The 17,621-nt window shown below is 36.1% G+C and overlaps 1 protein-coding gene across 1 annotated transcript; it reads left to right on the forward strand.

Annotated features, from left to right (window-relative positions):
- Positions 1-828: 828 nt before the first annotated feature.
- On the forward strand, positions 829-15,260 carry LOC126493839 (chitinase-like protein 3). Its single transcript, XM_050130966.1, has 11 exons — positions 829-904; positions 2,145-2,174; positions 2,651-2,852; positions 5,688-5,744; positions 6,530-6,695; positions 9,747-9,871; positions 12,219-12,342; positions 12,607-12,792; positions 13,809-13,928; positions 14,010-14,151; positions 14,887-15,260. The coding sequence occupies exons 1-11, from the start codon at positions 847-849 to the stop codon at positions 14,916-14,918; spliced, it is 1,242 nt and encodes a 413-aa protein (XP_049986923.1). The 5' UTR covers positions 829-846; the 3' UTR covers positions 14,919-15,260.
- Positions 15,261-17,621: the final 2,361 nt, after the last annotated feature.

Below are 17,621 nucleotides of genomic sequence, written 5' to 3' on the forward strand. Positions count from 1 at the left end.
ATCTTGTCTTTTTCTACTTCCCATGTAGATCAGATCTATGTATGTCTCTCTTAGTGTCCTCATTGTTGTCTAAGTTCTCTGGGATTATGATTTGTAGGTTGGTTTTCTTTGCTGTATATTTAAAAACCACTTATGAGTGAGTACATGTGATAATTGTCTTTCTGTGTCTGGGTTACCTCACTCAATATGATATTTTCTAGCTCCATCAATTTTCCTGCATAATTCAAGATGTCATTAATATTTTTCTGCTGTATAGTACTCCATTGTATAAATGTACCACATTTTCTTTATTCATTCTTCGGTCGAGGGGCATTCAGGTTATTTCCAGGTTCTGGCTATGACAAACAATGCTGCTATTAACATAGTTGAACACATATAGAACCAGAGTTGTCAGGATATTTAGAAAGTGACCCATAAAGGGAGAAATTCGCTCAGTAACCAACCTTAAGACTTTCATGGGAATGACTGAAGGAAGTAAGATGTTTGTAACTGATTAACAACTTACATGTAACTGATTAACAACTTACATATTATTTCTTTAGAATAAAAATTTCTGCTTGATTAAGTAGAAAGTACGCAAAGTCAAAATGAGTTTCTGTACCCAAAGAAGTGATTCATGTCTGGGAATTGCCAAAATTACCTAAGCTAAAAGGTTGTTCACTGAGAATATGGTCTCCTCCCACTTCTAGAAGACATGACAAGTTTATCCATACAGGTCAATAAAGGTATTGGAAAAACACTAAGAGTGAAGTCAGTAGTGTGGCTCTATTGAGTTAATAATTAGCCAGCTGCACACAACCTGGTGAAAACTTTCCAAGGTTTCAAATGATATAAAAAGGCAACTGAATGGAACACTTCTGTAGAGGTCCTGAAGACACCATGGCCAAGCTCATTCTTGCCGCAGGTGAGTTGATAATCAGACATAGAGCCTTAGTCTTTCCTGATGCTTTCCTCACGGGATCTGACAAGAAGCAGTACTGACATTATAACTCAATGTTTTGCCATTCTTCATTTGTCACTGAAAATTTCCTTTCTTTATTCACTCTTTCCCTTGCTCTCTTAAGTCCATAGTTGAGAGGATACTTTTTCCTCACTAATACCACAGACATGACACTAACGTCTCGCTTCGTTTGATGCCTTTTGCTATTCTTTTTTCCGCAGTCATTTATTGCCCTGCTCTTCTCACTGTCCCATCTGCCTGAAATTCACAATCTATTTATTTTCATGTGGTCATTCTGGAACAATTTTTTGACAGATATCACAAAAATCTGAGATAGAGCTATCCAAGTTTTTTTTTGCTCTTTTTTTTCAGAATGATTTCACATCTCTCCTCTCTTGTCCTATTTTATTGATCACTAATTTCTCACATTTAGTCATTTGAGAGTTAGATTTAGGCCTTTTAACCCAAATTGTTCACAACTTACCAGTTGCTGCTTTCAATATGTGCCCTACATACTTTTAAAGATTCATAACCTTAGTCAAGTGAAGACTAAAGCTCAGTGTGTAATAGGTTCACAGCATAAATGCTCTAATTATATGATAATGTTCAAATCCAAAATCTCAGTACTCAAGAGACCCAGTCAGAACATTCTTCTGTAGGAGGCCAGCCAAAACTACCTAGAGAGAGACTCTCACAAACAAAAAGGAAACATCATCAAACCTAAAATGTTCCTTAGTAGTTAAAAATGGCATAGGAAGCAAAATGTCTTACGTCCTCCATCAAGAGCTCTTAGTAGATGCTTCCCAATAATGGCCAAGATTTGAGAAGATACTGAATGGTGTACTTTAGATGTTGTATTGGTCGGGGGAAGGTTCTGCTCATTGCAGCCCTGGGAACTGAGGCTCCTGAACGTACATGCTCACAAAGCAGAAAATATTTTGAGAAATTTCATTCACTATCATTGGCAGAGGTAGTAGATTTCAAATTTAATAACAATTAGGACACATAAGATTGAACAGAAAGACATTACCAGGGTTTACTAGCTGGTGTAGAGGATTTTGAAAGGCATGATAACTCCAAGGTCCACACCTTGTAAAGCTTCAAAATTTGTTTGGGGTAGTAGGATCGACCAGAGGAACTGAGAGGATTTGATCCTTATGGTTCTAGCAACTGATCCAGATACATGTGTCTTCTGTCTCTCTAGGTTTAGCCATTCTGCTGAATACTCAGTTGGGTGAGTTATTGGCAAAAAACATTAACATAAGTCTCTAGTCCTGATTGATTTATTTTTCCTAATGCAATCATCTGTCTGTCGTGATTCATTTTAGTATTCCTTTCTCATATTTGTTTATTGGCAAAAGATGTTATGAGGTAATCTACTTGGGGGAAATGTAGGAGTTGACTTTGTGGGTAATAGACTCATATTAATTTTCACTCCTCCTCTCTCTTGTGAGATGAGTTAAAAGTTTTGAAACTAGTAAATTCTGGGTTTCAAATAAAAGGTATGTTTGTTTTCTCAAGAGACTCCAATGGTTATCTATGATTTAACCATGAATCTATATACTTTATGAATCAATGCACAATTATTAATTTGAATATTTCTTTGTAGCTGCTGTATGAATAACAGCAAGGGAAAGAGGAAAGGCAAAATTGTTAACATGTTCACTGGAATCTACATGAGGGCATTGTTCTTCTGATAACTTTCTACAGGTTCTGCCTATCAGTTGATGTGCTATTATACCAGGTGGGCCAAGGACAGGCCAGACTTGGGGAGTTTCAAACCTAATAACATTGACCCCTGTCTGTGTACTCATATCATCTATGCCTATGCTTCAATGCGGAATAATGAGATTACTCCAGTAAACCCGGAAGACTTGAAGGAGTATGAAGCTATAAATAATCTGAAAACCAGGTAAGAGATTTCTGGTTTGGTACACGTGTGTAAATAGTTGTTGCCTCTCAATCTTTCTTTAAATATAGCTCAGAATTAAAGGAATTGAGCTGATAATCTGATGATATATTTTCCTTGAATTGTAAATTGAGGCAGACTGCCTTTATTGTTTATAGCCTTTGATTACTGCCTATAGTACAGAATGACTCACAACCCTATTGGAGTGTGGGTTAGCTCACCTACTTACATTGAACATGGTAAGAGTTCTTCTTATCCAACATTCTGTCATATATTTTTCATATCTCATTAATTTTTGATGATGTTTGTCCCATTCTTTCTTTTCCTAACATTTTCCAAGATTTGACATTCTACTTTTACATTCTATGAGTCTGAACATTTTAGTAAGTTAGGCCATATTCAATTTGCACTTCATTTAATGTCCACCTGATTCACAGAGTTGCAAAAAGCCACCTTCATTCTTTTTATAGTCAAATAGTATGGCAGAGTTTATGTATAGCACACCATTTGTCCATTCATTCAGTGTCAGTTACTTTCTGTGATAACATATGTTATGTTTTGTAGATAATGCTACCGTTCCTCTCATGTGTTCTCATCCTTTGGGAAGAAAATTATTCCATGTAATTTAGATATAAACTCTGTGGTAGTATATTGTCTGTGATGTAACAAATAAAGCTTGCCTGAAGATCAGAGTGCAAAGCTAAGCCACTAACTAGCCATGGAGTTCAGACAGTGGTGGCACATATCTTTAATCTCAGCACTTGAAAGGTAGAGGGAGACCAATTTCTGTGAGTTCAAAGCTACCGTGGGCTACTCAAGATTAACCCAGTTTAAAAGAGAAACAGAACCAGATAGTGATGGCTCACAGCTTTTCTTCCAATACTTGGTAGTCACATAGTTTTAAACTCAGCACTAAGTAGGTAGAGACAGGAAGGGGTGTGACTGGATAAAGAGAGGAATAAAAGGCAAGAGGAGACAGGAGCTCAAGATATTCAGTTTGAGGATTTGTGGAGACAGGATTTTGCCCCCTTTGATCTGAAAATTCAGTAGAGGTAAAAATTCTCTCCAGTGGCTGACTTCCATGCTTCTCTGTTCTTTCTGCATTTATCCCAATATCTGACTCTGGGCTTTTGTTATTAAGACCATTTAGAATTTGTATAACAAAACTAAGCAGTGTGGTTGCTGGGGAATATAGCAATTTTATGTTTCTGAAGAATTTCCACAGTGCTTTCTCATGTGACTCTAATAACTATACTTCCACCAATGGTGTACAAGTGTTTTCTCTATTCACATCCCTGACAAAAATTGGATATTTTCATTCTTATTTTACCAATTGTGATGGACATGAGATGTTATCTCAGTGTGGTTGTAATTTAAATATCTGTCTTAGAAATGTGTTGGATTGATTTTTATTCACTTGTTAGGTTTCATTTTTGGAGAAATGTCTACCTCAGAACTTTTCCCACTTTTTCAAGAATGATTCATATTCTTGATATGTAGTTTATTCCATTGCTGGTGCATATATTCAAATTAATTCCTTAACATTGTATAATTTAAAGTATTTTCAACCAGTGTAAATTAATCTCTTTATGCAGGTGATTTTTCTTTCCCCTGATTCATAGGAGAAATCTTTTTCTTTTTGATAGTAGCCTACAAATTTAGGAACATTTTCAAACAGTGCCACTGTACAGATGACTCCAATGGATACTTCATCATTTTCTTACAATAATTTGATAGATTTAACCTTATGTTCACATTCCTATTCCACTATCAGTTGACTTTTGTCTACAGTGTGAGACTGGGATACAGTTTCTTTCATGGCACATAGAGAAGACTGATGTTCTAGTAACCTCTTGCTGACTGATGCTACCACTCATGGTTTAGAATCATGTCAATTGCAAGGAAGTACACAATACTTTACAAATCCTGATGTGATCACCATGGTATCATATGAGATGAGTATCTTCCTTCCTCTCTTTGGGATTGCTTTTGAATTGGAAGGGTTAAAAAATGGAAGAAGACTTGTAAGCTTTCTGAGCTGAAGGTTATTAGAATTTAGATAGCAGTACTTCCCAGAATCAGAAAATTCGATTTATTCTGTTACAGTTTCCCTTTGTTAAATAAAGCATACTCTCATATTCCACAAACTGCACTTTTTAGCTTAGCCATAATACAAGGAAAACTCAGGTGACTTCTACTTTCAGTAATGACACTTTCCTTAAGAATAATCTAAGGAATGATTTCTAACTGAAAATAAATTCATCTAAGGAAATTCCCTTTACTTTTGTAATTTATATTCCTTGCATCAAAACTAAACCAAACACCGAAAGCCATCCATGACCCCATGTCAGATCATGGAATCTGAATCTCTAAGGAAGGGACAAGAAGCCTCTAACTCTGTCTTCTCACAACTGCTGATCATAGTTATTTGGAAGTTAATGCCTCAAAACAACTATTCCCATGAAGATGTACACTTCTAGCAGAATTTATTTGTATTTGTGGAGGTTGAGAAATTAATAAAGCTACAATAATCTGTCATTTTATGTGATCAGGAAGACTGTGGGATAACCATGGTTCTAAGTTACTAGCACAGAAATGCAGTCAGTATACTACATGCAAAACTTGTGTTGAGAACATTACGTTAAGGACCTTGCACTAAAAGTATAACAACAAATTTTGGTACAAAATTTTTAAAAGTAATGGAAAATTATGCTGAGCTGTAGTCTTTTTTCATGGCATGACAGCACCAAATAATACAAGGAATACACAAATAACACTGCTATTTCATATAAAGGGAACCAAGGGATTTTATGTTTCTCTTTTACTGTTGAATTTCAGGAACACAGAGCTGAAAACTCTCCTGGCCATTGGAGGTTGGAAGTTTGGCTCTATCCCGTAAGTTCTGCACACAGCCTATTACTCTTTGCTAGTGTGGCAACACAATCTCATTCTGTTACTTCTCATCTTTAGAAAGGTATTAAGAATATCCACTGAGTATTTATGTTAAGTCCTAATTTATTTCACTGAAAGCTAAAGTTAAGCAGAATGCACTCTTTAGGGGCTGGAGAGATGGCTTAGTGGTTAAGAGCATTGCCTGCTCTTCTAAAGGTCATGAGTTCAATTCCCAGCAACCCCATGGTGGCTCATCTGTAATGAGGTCTGCTGCCCTCTTCTGGTCTGCAGACATACACACAGACAAAATATTGTATACTGTATACATAATAAATAAATACATAAATAAATAAATATTAAAAAAAGAATGCACTCTTTATAAGTCCACATGTGACTTTCACAAGTTCAAATTGATTTGGGTGTTCTGGGCTGGCATCCTCTGTGTGTTAGTTATCAACTACAAAGAGCCATTTCTTTAAGTAAATAAAATCCCCCAGGTCAGAGGAGTGTCGGTACTTACTGCTTCTTTCTGCTATTTTAGCAACCGAATTGAGGGCTCCTCATACAGAAGAAATGCTTTGCGTTAATATGAACTGGAGAGTATTTAGAGGCACTAGATTGTTTAGCTAGGATGGAAAGCTATTAAAATGAAAGGGCAATGTAATAGTAGTTAGGGTGAGGTTCACAAATCTGAACAGCCCAGAATCTGATATTATCTATTAATTGTCTTATTCCAATGTGGTAATTAGAAACAGAACTTCATTTCATCTTTTTTTAATGTCTTTCAGGTTCAGTGACATGGTGTCTACTGCTCAGAATCGTCAGACTTTCATTAATTCAGTCATCAAATTCCTGCGCCATAACAAGTTTGATGGGCTGAACCTGGACTGGCAGTACCCTGGGTCAGGTGGAAGCCCGCCTAAGGACAAGCATCTCTTTACTCTCCTGGTGAAGGTGGGGAAGTCAGGGATAATTGCCTTTAGTCCTGGAAGATTCAAAGTCTCTGCTTTCCAATGAGGGTTGGGTTCTTTTAGAGTAGACCAAATTTGAATTTATAATTATAAATTTTTAGTATTGCATAGGCTCTGAAATATCATTCATTGATTCTACAAACATGTAGAACACTATACCACATGTGAGTGAGGAATGATAATGCATGTTCATATGTTGTCTATGGTGTGAGTTCCAGAGTCATTATGATCTTTAGGTTACACACAAATAACTAATATATAGAAAGGGCTTTAGTAAATTTGCCTGAGTCACTCAGATAATAGTATCACCTCTGCCGGTTTTGTTTCACTGCAGAGTTTAAACCTCATATCAATTTTACCAGAACATCTACTATTACTGAGTATGGTATACTCAATGGTAGTTAATGTGTACAGGCTGAAGACGAAAATAAAGCAGAATCTTTATATTTATGGTTGTGAGCCTAGCCTTTAACGGCTGAGCCATCTCTCCAGCTTGTCTTTCCATTAAGAAAGACTTGAAGCTTAAATTTGAGAGAGTAAGCATGGAGTGAAAGGTATCATTTTCTAGGTAAGCCACACAATAATCTTTATCCCATCTGCTTTAGAATGGAACATAGCAGGTGTTCTCAGAGGGACAGAGCAATAAAAAAAGTGTAACTCTGGCTGCATGTGGTATTTGGAAAGACAGCCATTGCCTTTCACTCAAGTGAAATGTTTTGGTGTCTGTTGATACCTTAAGTATGTTTCTGAAGATAGCTCCTGTCCTCTGGTGTAAGGGTGTTGGTTTCAGTTTGCTTATTATTATACCGATAGTTATCAATATATTGATACTCATTTTAAATATGTAGGTTCAATTTGTTATTTTCCTTCTCAAAATTGTAGAACATGAAGCTCAATATTATTATAACAAATATCGTAAATATAAAGACAAAATTAATGAATTAGTATGTTATTGTAATAACAGCATGGCATGACAATAATAACTGGGTATTTACTAATTTTCAGTGTGTAAAATTTGTAAAAAGTAGCAAATATCACTTTTTTAAAAAGATGTGCTGCTGTATATTTTATTTCTTGCAAATGTTTTTAAATTGTCCAGAATTAATAAAGTAAATGTCTACAAAAAAAAAGAAAATAAAGCAGAATCTTTTGCTTCAAACAGTTCTCATCTGAGGTATAACACTGTAGCTTAGGAAACAATTGAGGTGCATCTTGGGAATGGCAATGAGAGGGGTCGATAGGGTGTGAAAGAAACTCAGATGTATGAGTAACTGTGTGTGAAGGAGGATTAGAAAGAGCTTCTGAGTAAGTCATGCTTGATTTAGTCTGGGAAAAAAAGTCTGTTGTGATAAAACTAGGTAAGGATGGGTCTGTCACAATGAAGTGATAAAAATTAATACGGAAGTTACTTTGTGAGACATGTGAGTTTACAAAGGTGGCAACTTCTGATCATGCGAGAGCCTTAGTCTCAGATAAAGATTTACAATTCTCCTGCAAAAAAAACATGGGATACTTTGAGGGCTTGAAGATAGTGGGGAAATATGACAGAACTTGGACTTTTGAATAATCATTTAATAATTTAATGAAATTTTAAAAAATTAGAGTGAGCAGCCACGAATTCATTGAAAGCTGTTGAAGTAAACTGGGGGAACTGAGGTAGAAAATAACCAACTATTTTACAAGAAGCACGGAGGGCGTGTAGACAGAGAACATAGACAGGACGGGGGACCATTTTGTGTTAGATCTGACAAAACATCCCACTTTTCAGACATAAGGATAATATCAGAATTTCTTTCTTTGTTGAGAGTAAAATAGAATAGCAGTTGATTTGTAGTGAGAACAGATTATTTTATTTTTGAACACACTGGATGTAAAGTATGTATATGAAAACACACACTGAAAGAAGGGTGATAATAGATTTCATGAATTAGTATCTGACTTGAGATATTGTTCTGAAGTTCTCAGGAAGAGTGGTAATCTTCAGGCAAAAATCAAAAGAATAATAACCAAAGATTGGAGATTTTAAAAATGTAGTCCCCTCTATGATACTTGTATGAAAAAGAAACAACTTTGATTAATTGTATATTTAATTTTTGATGTATTGATCTATAACTGATCTACCCGGCTATATAATCAGCAATAGATTCTTTTCAATGAGATTCCTACCACTATATATTTGCCCAACTTCTGAAGAGTATCAATACTTTATACTTATTAAATGACAGGTTGCTTCTATTGGATAACTATGACATGAATAATGATATGAAATAAATTTCTAGGCAAAAATCATAACTTCCAGCATTGATTCTAGGTGATTTTTCTTTAAAAGCACATGATTAAAGCAATCATGCTGCATTTATGCATTTACTAGTTGGAGATAGCTAAAACACATTTCTTCCTATGCTTCTTTCACCAGGATCTTATTATCTTATTATTTGACCCACTTGCCCATGGCAACTTCTGGAAGTTTTCTTTAGAAACAATTTCTAGAACACCAAAAAAAGTGATAAGAGATAACCCAAGTATTGAAGATGGGAACAGAGTCACATAGAATCTAGGCAGATTCCAACAGGTACAGAATCTGACCTGTTACACTGTTCTTACCACCTTCCCAGTTCATCAAATCAACATATCATTAGACAGGATGTTCAGTCTGTGATCTAGTTCATCCAGTCAGCAATAGCAGCAGCTCTACACAGGACTGCAAGAGAATGCAAGGCACTAATGAAAGTCATTTCCAGAGAATTGAATATTTCCAGAGAATAGCTCTGACCATATATTGGGGCCTGGATATTGACCACTACAAGTTACTAGATGTTTGGCTTGGTGATATTTTAAAATGTCTATGAATAATATTAGGGATACATATGTTTAGTAATAACACCTAATCTTCTGAATTTGTTGAGGTAATAGTGCATACCAAATTAAGACAAAATGAGAGAATGTGTATTGCAATGATTTAAGTCTATATTTGTTTATTGTGAAAAGAACTGAAAAAATTGAAATGAAAACATCAAACAATTTTTTTTTGTAGGAAATGTATGTAGCTTTTGAGAATGAATCCTTAGAACAACACAAGACCAGGCTGTTAATCACTTCCATAGGAGCTGGTATCATCTCCATCATTGAGGATGGCTACAAGATCCCTGAATTGTCACAGTAAGTAGGGATCCATATTCACAACTTCTGTGGATGCTTACACAGAGTACTTACTCCTGGTCTTTCTTGTTGCTCTAAGTCTTTGATTATAAGTCTTGTAAAGGGAGTGTTTTGCCTAAATAAGAACAACAGCACTCAAATGAACTGAATTTGAACTTTTAAATAAGGTCTTTTATCGTTCTTTCAATATTTCATACATTTCTTTAATGTGTTTTGATTAAATTTATTCACCAATGCCTCCCTTCAAATTCTCCTCATGCCTTACCTTTATCCCATTGAATTCCTTATTTCTTGTTTCAAGCTGTTTATGTTCTCCTTTGTTGTGTCTTTTTTGTTTGTTTGTTTGTTTTCCAAGGCAGGGTTTCTCTGTAGCATTGGAGCCTGTCCTGGAACTAGCTCTTGTAGACCAGGCTGACCCCGAGCTCACAGAGATCCATTTGCCCCTGCCTCCCAAGTGCTGGGATTAAAGGTGTGCATCACCACTGCCTGGCTTGTTGATGTCATTAATAAGTACCTAATGCAATGAGTTTTGCTCATGGCTTTGGGGTTATTCATAGCTTTACAAACATGCAATTGTGGCAATATTCCTGAGGGAGTTTGAATTTGTTTCCCAAAGTAGCCTTTAAGCACCAATAACATTTTCACCAAGTTTCATATTCACATGGAATAGGAACTGTCTTAAGTTTTGCTGATGATATTGGTAGGTCTTGTGTGGGTAACCACAGTCATTGAAAGTTAATGTATGCAACAATCAAATATTGTCTGACTTATGTTAGCATTTCACAGTCTTTCTCCCCAGCAACCACCAGCACATAATATCTTTGCGCTGGTTCATCTGTGATATATATTAAACCTTCAAGTAAAGGGATTGTGATATACATATCTGTTCCACAGTTGAGGAACTTGAGTTACTTGAGTTCTGTAATTTAAATAATACTGAGTGTATACAGTAACTACTACACACTAAAGAGAGCAAATTCTCTGAGTTTGATAACACCATGGATATAAACATGATTATTTAAAAGATAGTTTGACAGCATGACCATAAAGCAAACAATTTTGGTTCCTGTTTGTGTCTGTGAGTTTACTGGGCTTGCACTTTAGTCCAAATTTACAGTGTCAGGCATGAGATCCATCCCACTGCTAGCCATCTTATGCAATCAGTAAATAGTTATTATATCTATAACCATTATATCTTTACTGCACAACTTGCCAAGCAGGGAGATTTTCTAATGTGCAGGGTCTAGCACTCAGGAAGCTTATGGTATTTTCTCCCCTACCAGATTGCATAATACTTTTGGAAATGATGTAGGCTTGCCAACAGGAAATCAGTTTGTGTTGGCATTTCCAGGTTTATTCCTATATATTTCAAGTTAATGTGTGTCCTATTCAACAATCAGGTTGTTTAAAATGTCTCTGCACCTACATGGCCAATAAACTCTAGGGAGTTCTCTGTTACCTGAGATGGACTTACTCATTTAATAAACTAAGGCTCATGAAGAGTAGTTTGCATCCACTGGTGCAGGAGACTTGTCTGTATTCTGTCAATCGTGTTATAAATAAACGCTGATTGGCCAGGCAGGAAATATAGGGGGGGAAACCAGACATGAAGTAGAAATGATGTAATGTGAACAGGAGAATTCTGGGAAGGAGGAAGTTGATTCCTCCCACTCCTGCCCAGACCACTGAAGCAGCAGGATGTGATCTGCCCCACTGAAAAAAGGTACTGAGCCACATGGCTAACATAGATCAGAAAAATGGGTTGATCAAGATGTGAGAGTTAGCCAGTGAGAGGCTAGAGCTAATGGGTCAATCAGCTTATACTTTATGGAGACCTATGTGGGATTTTCTTTGGGGCTAAACAGTTGTGGAGTACCCCGGGAGGGACAAAAACCCCAACAACAAGCAGGCCCCCATTCATGTTACAATCCATGCTGGGCATTTCTCCTCGAACTCATTTTTTTTGGTGTGGTTTATTTTTAGCTAAAATGCTAATTAGTTGGTTGGCACACGTCTTCTTTCTATAATTATATTTTTCCTAAGCTACTTTCCTCTCCCAAATCTTGATTTCAATTTAAAAATATTTAACATATAAACTAAAACCCTTTCCATTTCTCTGTGTTTTTTATACTCCTGAATTAATTTTTCAGTTGAGTAGAAGAAGAATGCAATTTTCAGTATGGAATTTTCCAGAAACTTTCATTATAGATAAAATGAAATTAGAAAAGAAAAGTAAACAAGGCATGGAATTTTAAGTCTTGATGGGGCAGCGACTGGTACAGTGAAAGGCTTTCAGAAATTTAATTGCAAAAAAAGAATGATTCTTAAAACTTTCCTTTTTTTTCAGGTACCTTGATTACTTTCAGGTTATGACATACGATCTTCATAGCTCCAAGGATGGCTATACTGGAATTCATAGTCCCCTCTACAAAGGTCCAACTGACTCTGGCACTAGTACCTACCTCAATGTGGTAAGATCCTGGCCAATTTCAAATGAAATGAAAAATATCCAATATCTTTGGATATTCAAGCATGAAATAAATAGCTGAACTTACATAGTCTTCTTAAGCCACTTAGTATATCTGAAAAACCATAGTTAGCAATATATTTTGAAAACAGATCTAATTAATTTTCCATTACCATCACATATTTTGCTGTCAGAGTAGGGGGTCTAACCTTAGTAAGCAGGCATTACCAGCTCTTTTGACTCTACATCTAACCTTCTGTTACTGTAGGAAGACATCATGACCTACTGGAAGAACCATGGAGCTGATTCTGAGAAGCTCATTGTTGGATTCCCAGCTTATGGACACACTTTCACTCTGAGTGACCCCTCTGACAATAGAATTGGTGCCCTTACCATTAGTTCTGCCCCACCAGGGAAGTACACAGATGAAACAGGATTATGGGCCTACTATGAGGTCAGTAAATTTTTATAGAGTGGCCAATGAATTGCAGGCCCAGTTCTTTAATCTGAGTGTTAATATCTGCTGTAAATGAATCTTCCTTATGGCCAATGCCTACAAGACCTAAACTGAATGACCATTCAAAATTGTGTTACTTTTATGATATTTCATTATTAATAATTAATAGAAAATTATTTAGGATATACAAGAATTCCTTGATATGAGAGATCAGTGGTACTCAACCTTCCTAATGCTGTGACCCATTAATGTAGTTCCTCATGTGTGGTGACCTCTGTAACCAAAAAATTATGTTGTTGCTACTTCATAACTATAATTTTGCTACTGTTATTAACTATATTTTATATGCAGGATATCTGATATGTGACCAATGTGGAGGTCACAAAACACAATTTGAGAACCTAGACCATACCCTTAAATCTACTAGCAAGACTATAGATATATGGCAAATAATTATCTATCATACCATGTAGGAATTCGGAGGATAATGAAATTATAGTGCAAAAATATGAACAACATATCTGTATATGAAATATCTGTATCTTTACCATTTCTTTTGAGGTCTAACTTTGTTTGATAAGCTTTCTCTTGTGTTCAGTTTCTTGTACTATATATAAAAATGAAATTACATGCTACAAATATAAACTATGTATATTACTGTGACTCCTGGTTCCTTAAACTTGGAATCTCAGCTTGCAGAAGGCTGGAGCAGGAGAATTATCAGTTTAAAGACTGTCTTAAATATATATTGAGATTCTGACAGAATATAAAAATATAATAATAATAATAATAATAATAACTGTAGATATAACCCAGCTGGAGATAATCTATATAGCCTGGGCAAAGGTCTGTATGTATGGCATGCCTAGCAGAAGTAAAAGAGAACAATATGTCAATTTTCTTTAAAACAAATAAAACTCATAAGAAAATGGAAAGGAATAAAAACAAAGTGCATGCTATTTTTCCTTTATGGTATTGATATTTAAATATTTGAATCTGTTGTATGTTTAAAGATTTGCAGCTTCCTGGATGATGGAGCCACTGAGAAATGGTATGCACCCCAGGAAGTACCCTTTGCTTTTAAGAACAGAGACTGGGTTGGCTATGATAATGTCAATAGTTTCAAGATGAAGGTAAGTTCAGTCCATTGGATGTGATGAGATCTCATTTCTGACTCACAATAATCAAGTAACTCATGTCCTCTGTTTAAACAGGCTCAGTGGCTCATAGAAAACAACTTAGGAGGTGCCATGGTCTGGCCCCTGGACATGGATGACTTCACTGGTTCTTTCTGTAACCAGGGAAAGTTTCCTCTGACCTCTACCTTAAAGAAATATCTCTATGTCCAGAGTCGAAGTAAGTGACCACAATGTAATATTGGTATATAATGGCCTTCATCAACTCAAAGGTAGTCTTGACAGTTCCACCCCCAGTTCCCAAAGAGAATTTTTCCATTTTATCTCTGGGAAATTTTCAAAATGAGAGACTGTTTCTTACCTTTCCAAATGCTTTGTTTCCAAAAATCTTTATTACATACTTATTGGAAAACAGGCCTAACTCTTGAGTTGTTTGGGATGTTTCATGCTACTAAATCTTCAAGTCCTAAGATCAAGGCATAAGAGTCCATAGAAACTTTAGTCATTTTTAGGTTTCAAATATTCCACTTTTTAAAGATCTTCAGTACAATATATTTCCGCCCCTTTGTCAAGTTTTATCAGAAAGACTTCAACAGTGCTCTAATGAATTCTTGTATCCATATACTCTCTGATGAATAGTACATACTGAAGCTTTTTTTTTCTCAAGTTCAATTACTCACTGAGTATTCATGAAGCATTGTTAATGTAAAAGAAGTAAATTTAATTACCAGTTCAACATGATTTCTGGTAGACAATGAAGACTTGGGAATGTAATAAATGCTGGATTTCTGGTGGTAACTTTCCCTAATAGCCATGTCTGGATTTGTTTTCTGATCTAACATAAAGTTATTTGCATCTTTAGTTCATTTGATCGTGTTAGTCCTTCTCTTCATTTCTAGGTGTAATTTGCCTTTTATCAAGGACCACAACTTTGTCTTTGTGTTTTATCTTTCAGGTTGTAAGCCAACCACTCGTGAGGAGCTTTAGCTTGTAATTGGTCCTCAAATCATGAGAATAAATACTAGATCAGCACTCAGTTCTATGTGAGCCTCCTTTGGAAAATAACAGAAGCAGCTTCTGGTCCTGCCTGAATTGAATCACACACCAGCACAGCAGTTGTGTGGGCCTTCTCCTCAGCCTCACTTGTGACACAACCAGGCATGGTTTTCATGAGTCAACTTATCCATGCTCTGAGAGATACAAGTGTCTCTGCCTTCCTAGTGCTGGGATTAAAGGCATGTGCCACTACCACCAGGCTCCCATGCCTTTAAAAAATCAACCTATTTCCTGCCTAGCTTTTAAAAATAAAATTCGCTGTAGATCTCTGCATCTGCTTCCATCAATTACTGGATGAAGGCTCTATGATGACAGTTAGGATAGTGACCAATTTTATTACAGGTGATGGCTGGTTCAGATACTCCCTCCACTATTTCTAGGAGTCTTAGTTGGGGGTCATCCTTGATGGTACCTGGGAATTTCTCTGGCCCCAGGTTTCTATGACAGACTTTTGATAAAGGATAAGGAAGGGACAAATTATGAAATTACATTATTCTCCTAAAGGTTTTTTGTTTCTTTTCTTTTTAATTTTGTTTAAATAACATTTTTTCATTTATTTTGCATACCAACCAGTTTCCCCTCTCATCTCTCCTCCTGTTCCCTCCCCTTTCACTCTTCCCATCTGATTCCCTCCCAATTCACTCTTCCTCTTGCAAACACCAGACCAAGCTCATGGAATCAAATTGAAGAGAGGGAGGAGGGATTATATGATCAAGGGGGTTTAAGATTATGACAGAGATGCCAACACAGGATAGATGACCAAAGATTGTGGAAGCTCACTGACTCTGGACCCATTGCTAGGAAGCCAGCTTGGAACAAAGTAGGCCCCCTGCATTCGGGTGACAGTTGTATAGCTTGGTCTTTGTGGGACTCCTATCAGTGGAAGCAGGACCTGACCTACATGATCAGTGCAAATTAGAGTCAGTGGGAAATAGTAATAAGAGGGTTCAGAGTTCAGAGACTACAGGGTAATGAAAGGATTTTTTTTAACATGTTGGGTTGAGCAGTTGAATATGTATATGGTCAAATTAAATTGTAGGCCTGAGCAAATAACTTGTGAATATAATTTTTCATATTTAAGAAATAAGTATTTATTATTTAAAAACTAATTTGAGTTCTCAGAGAATGTATGGAAATATTCTATCTTAAACATAATTACAGTACAAGTCATCTTCATATGTTTCTACATCTAAGCATACAATATGCATTACACTTTGTATTTTATGAAGAATTGATTAAGGTACAGAAACACCATAAGTAACTCTCTCAAAGTCATTTACGTATTAAGTGTTATAACTACCAAACTTCCTAGCTCCAAAGTCTACTTAAGGTAAAAAACACTGAGCTATCTATTGTTAAGGAAAAACTATAGCTGTAATTTAAAATGATATTAATGCACATTCTTATATTAGGATCATACTGAAGTGTAAGGGGAAGATTGAAACATAATGAACTGTTGCAATCTATTTTTTAAAAATGTCTAGAAAATGCCTACAGAGTGCAAAAGCAGCCCAGTATGTTTGTTATGGGAACAACTAGATGTTCTGCATGTTGAAGAGTAAAATAGCCCTTGGAATTCTCCTTTATTTATTGTTAAAAAATTGGAAATTGGAGAATATTAACAGATTCAAAAGCTGTTAATAAGGTGATTCAGCCAATGGGCTCTCTATAATCTGGCATTCTTTAGCATTCTCTATTGTCTAAAGAATAGCCTATCATAGTTACTGATTTAAAAGATTTTTTCTGTCTAATACCCCCATACCTTTGATCAGACACTGTAAGCTATAAGTCCTACTCTGCCCCAAACCTTCCTATACCCTGTGACCTCAGAGGAACTCTGAAAGAGAAACTACCACTACACAGAGAGGACCAAGAGAGGAACTCTGAAGCAAGGCTATGACTACACAGAGTACACAGACAGTGACCCAAGACAGCAGAAAACTAAGAAAAAAAAACAATCAAACAGGTGGTGCAAACAGTTCAAGACTTGAAGACTGAAATATAGGCAATAAAGAAAACACAAACAGAGGTAATTCTGGATTGGAAAATCTGGGTAAATGAACAGGAACTACAGAGGCAAGAATAACTAAAAGAATACAAGAGATGGAAGAGAGAACATCAGGTGTTGAAGATACTATAGAGAAAATACATTCATCTGTAACATGAGGGCCTGCTTGTTGGGGTTTTTGCCCTGCCCAGTTCCCACAATTGGTAAATCCCAAAGAAAAATCACACAGAGTTCTCCATAAGTTATAAACTGATTAGCCATTAGCTCATGCCTCTTGCTAACTCTTATAATGTATATCAACCTATTATTCATATCTATGTTAGCCACATAGCTCAGTACCTTTTTCAGCAGGGTAGGTCATATCCTGCTTCTTCTGTAGTCTGGGCAGGACTGCAGGAAGAACTTCCTTCTTCCCAGAATACTCCTGTTCTCATTGCCCCACCTCTACTTCCTCTCTGGTTGTACCGCCTATACTTCCTGCCTGGCTACTGGCCAATCAGTGTTTATTTAAAACACAATTGGCAGAATACAGAATTTTCCCACACTATTCATAAGTCAAAGAAAGTATTAAACCCAATAAATTCTTACCACAATCAAAACTCAAAGAAGAGAAACATACAAGTACT

The sequence above is a fragment of the Alexandromys fortis genome, unplaced genomic scaffold, assembly GCF_014885135.2.
Source record: "Alexandromys fortis isolate MF-2015 unplaced genomic scaffold, M_Fortis_MF-2015_v1.1 scaffold_356, whole genome shotgun sequence".
NCBI classification, from domain to species: domain Eukaryota; kingdom Metazoa; phylum Chordata; class Mammalia; order Rodentia; family Cricetidae; genus Alexandromys; species Alexandromys fortis.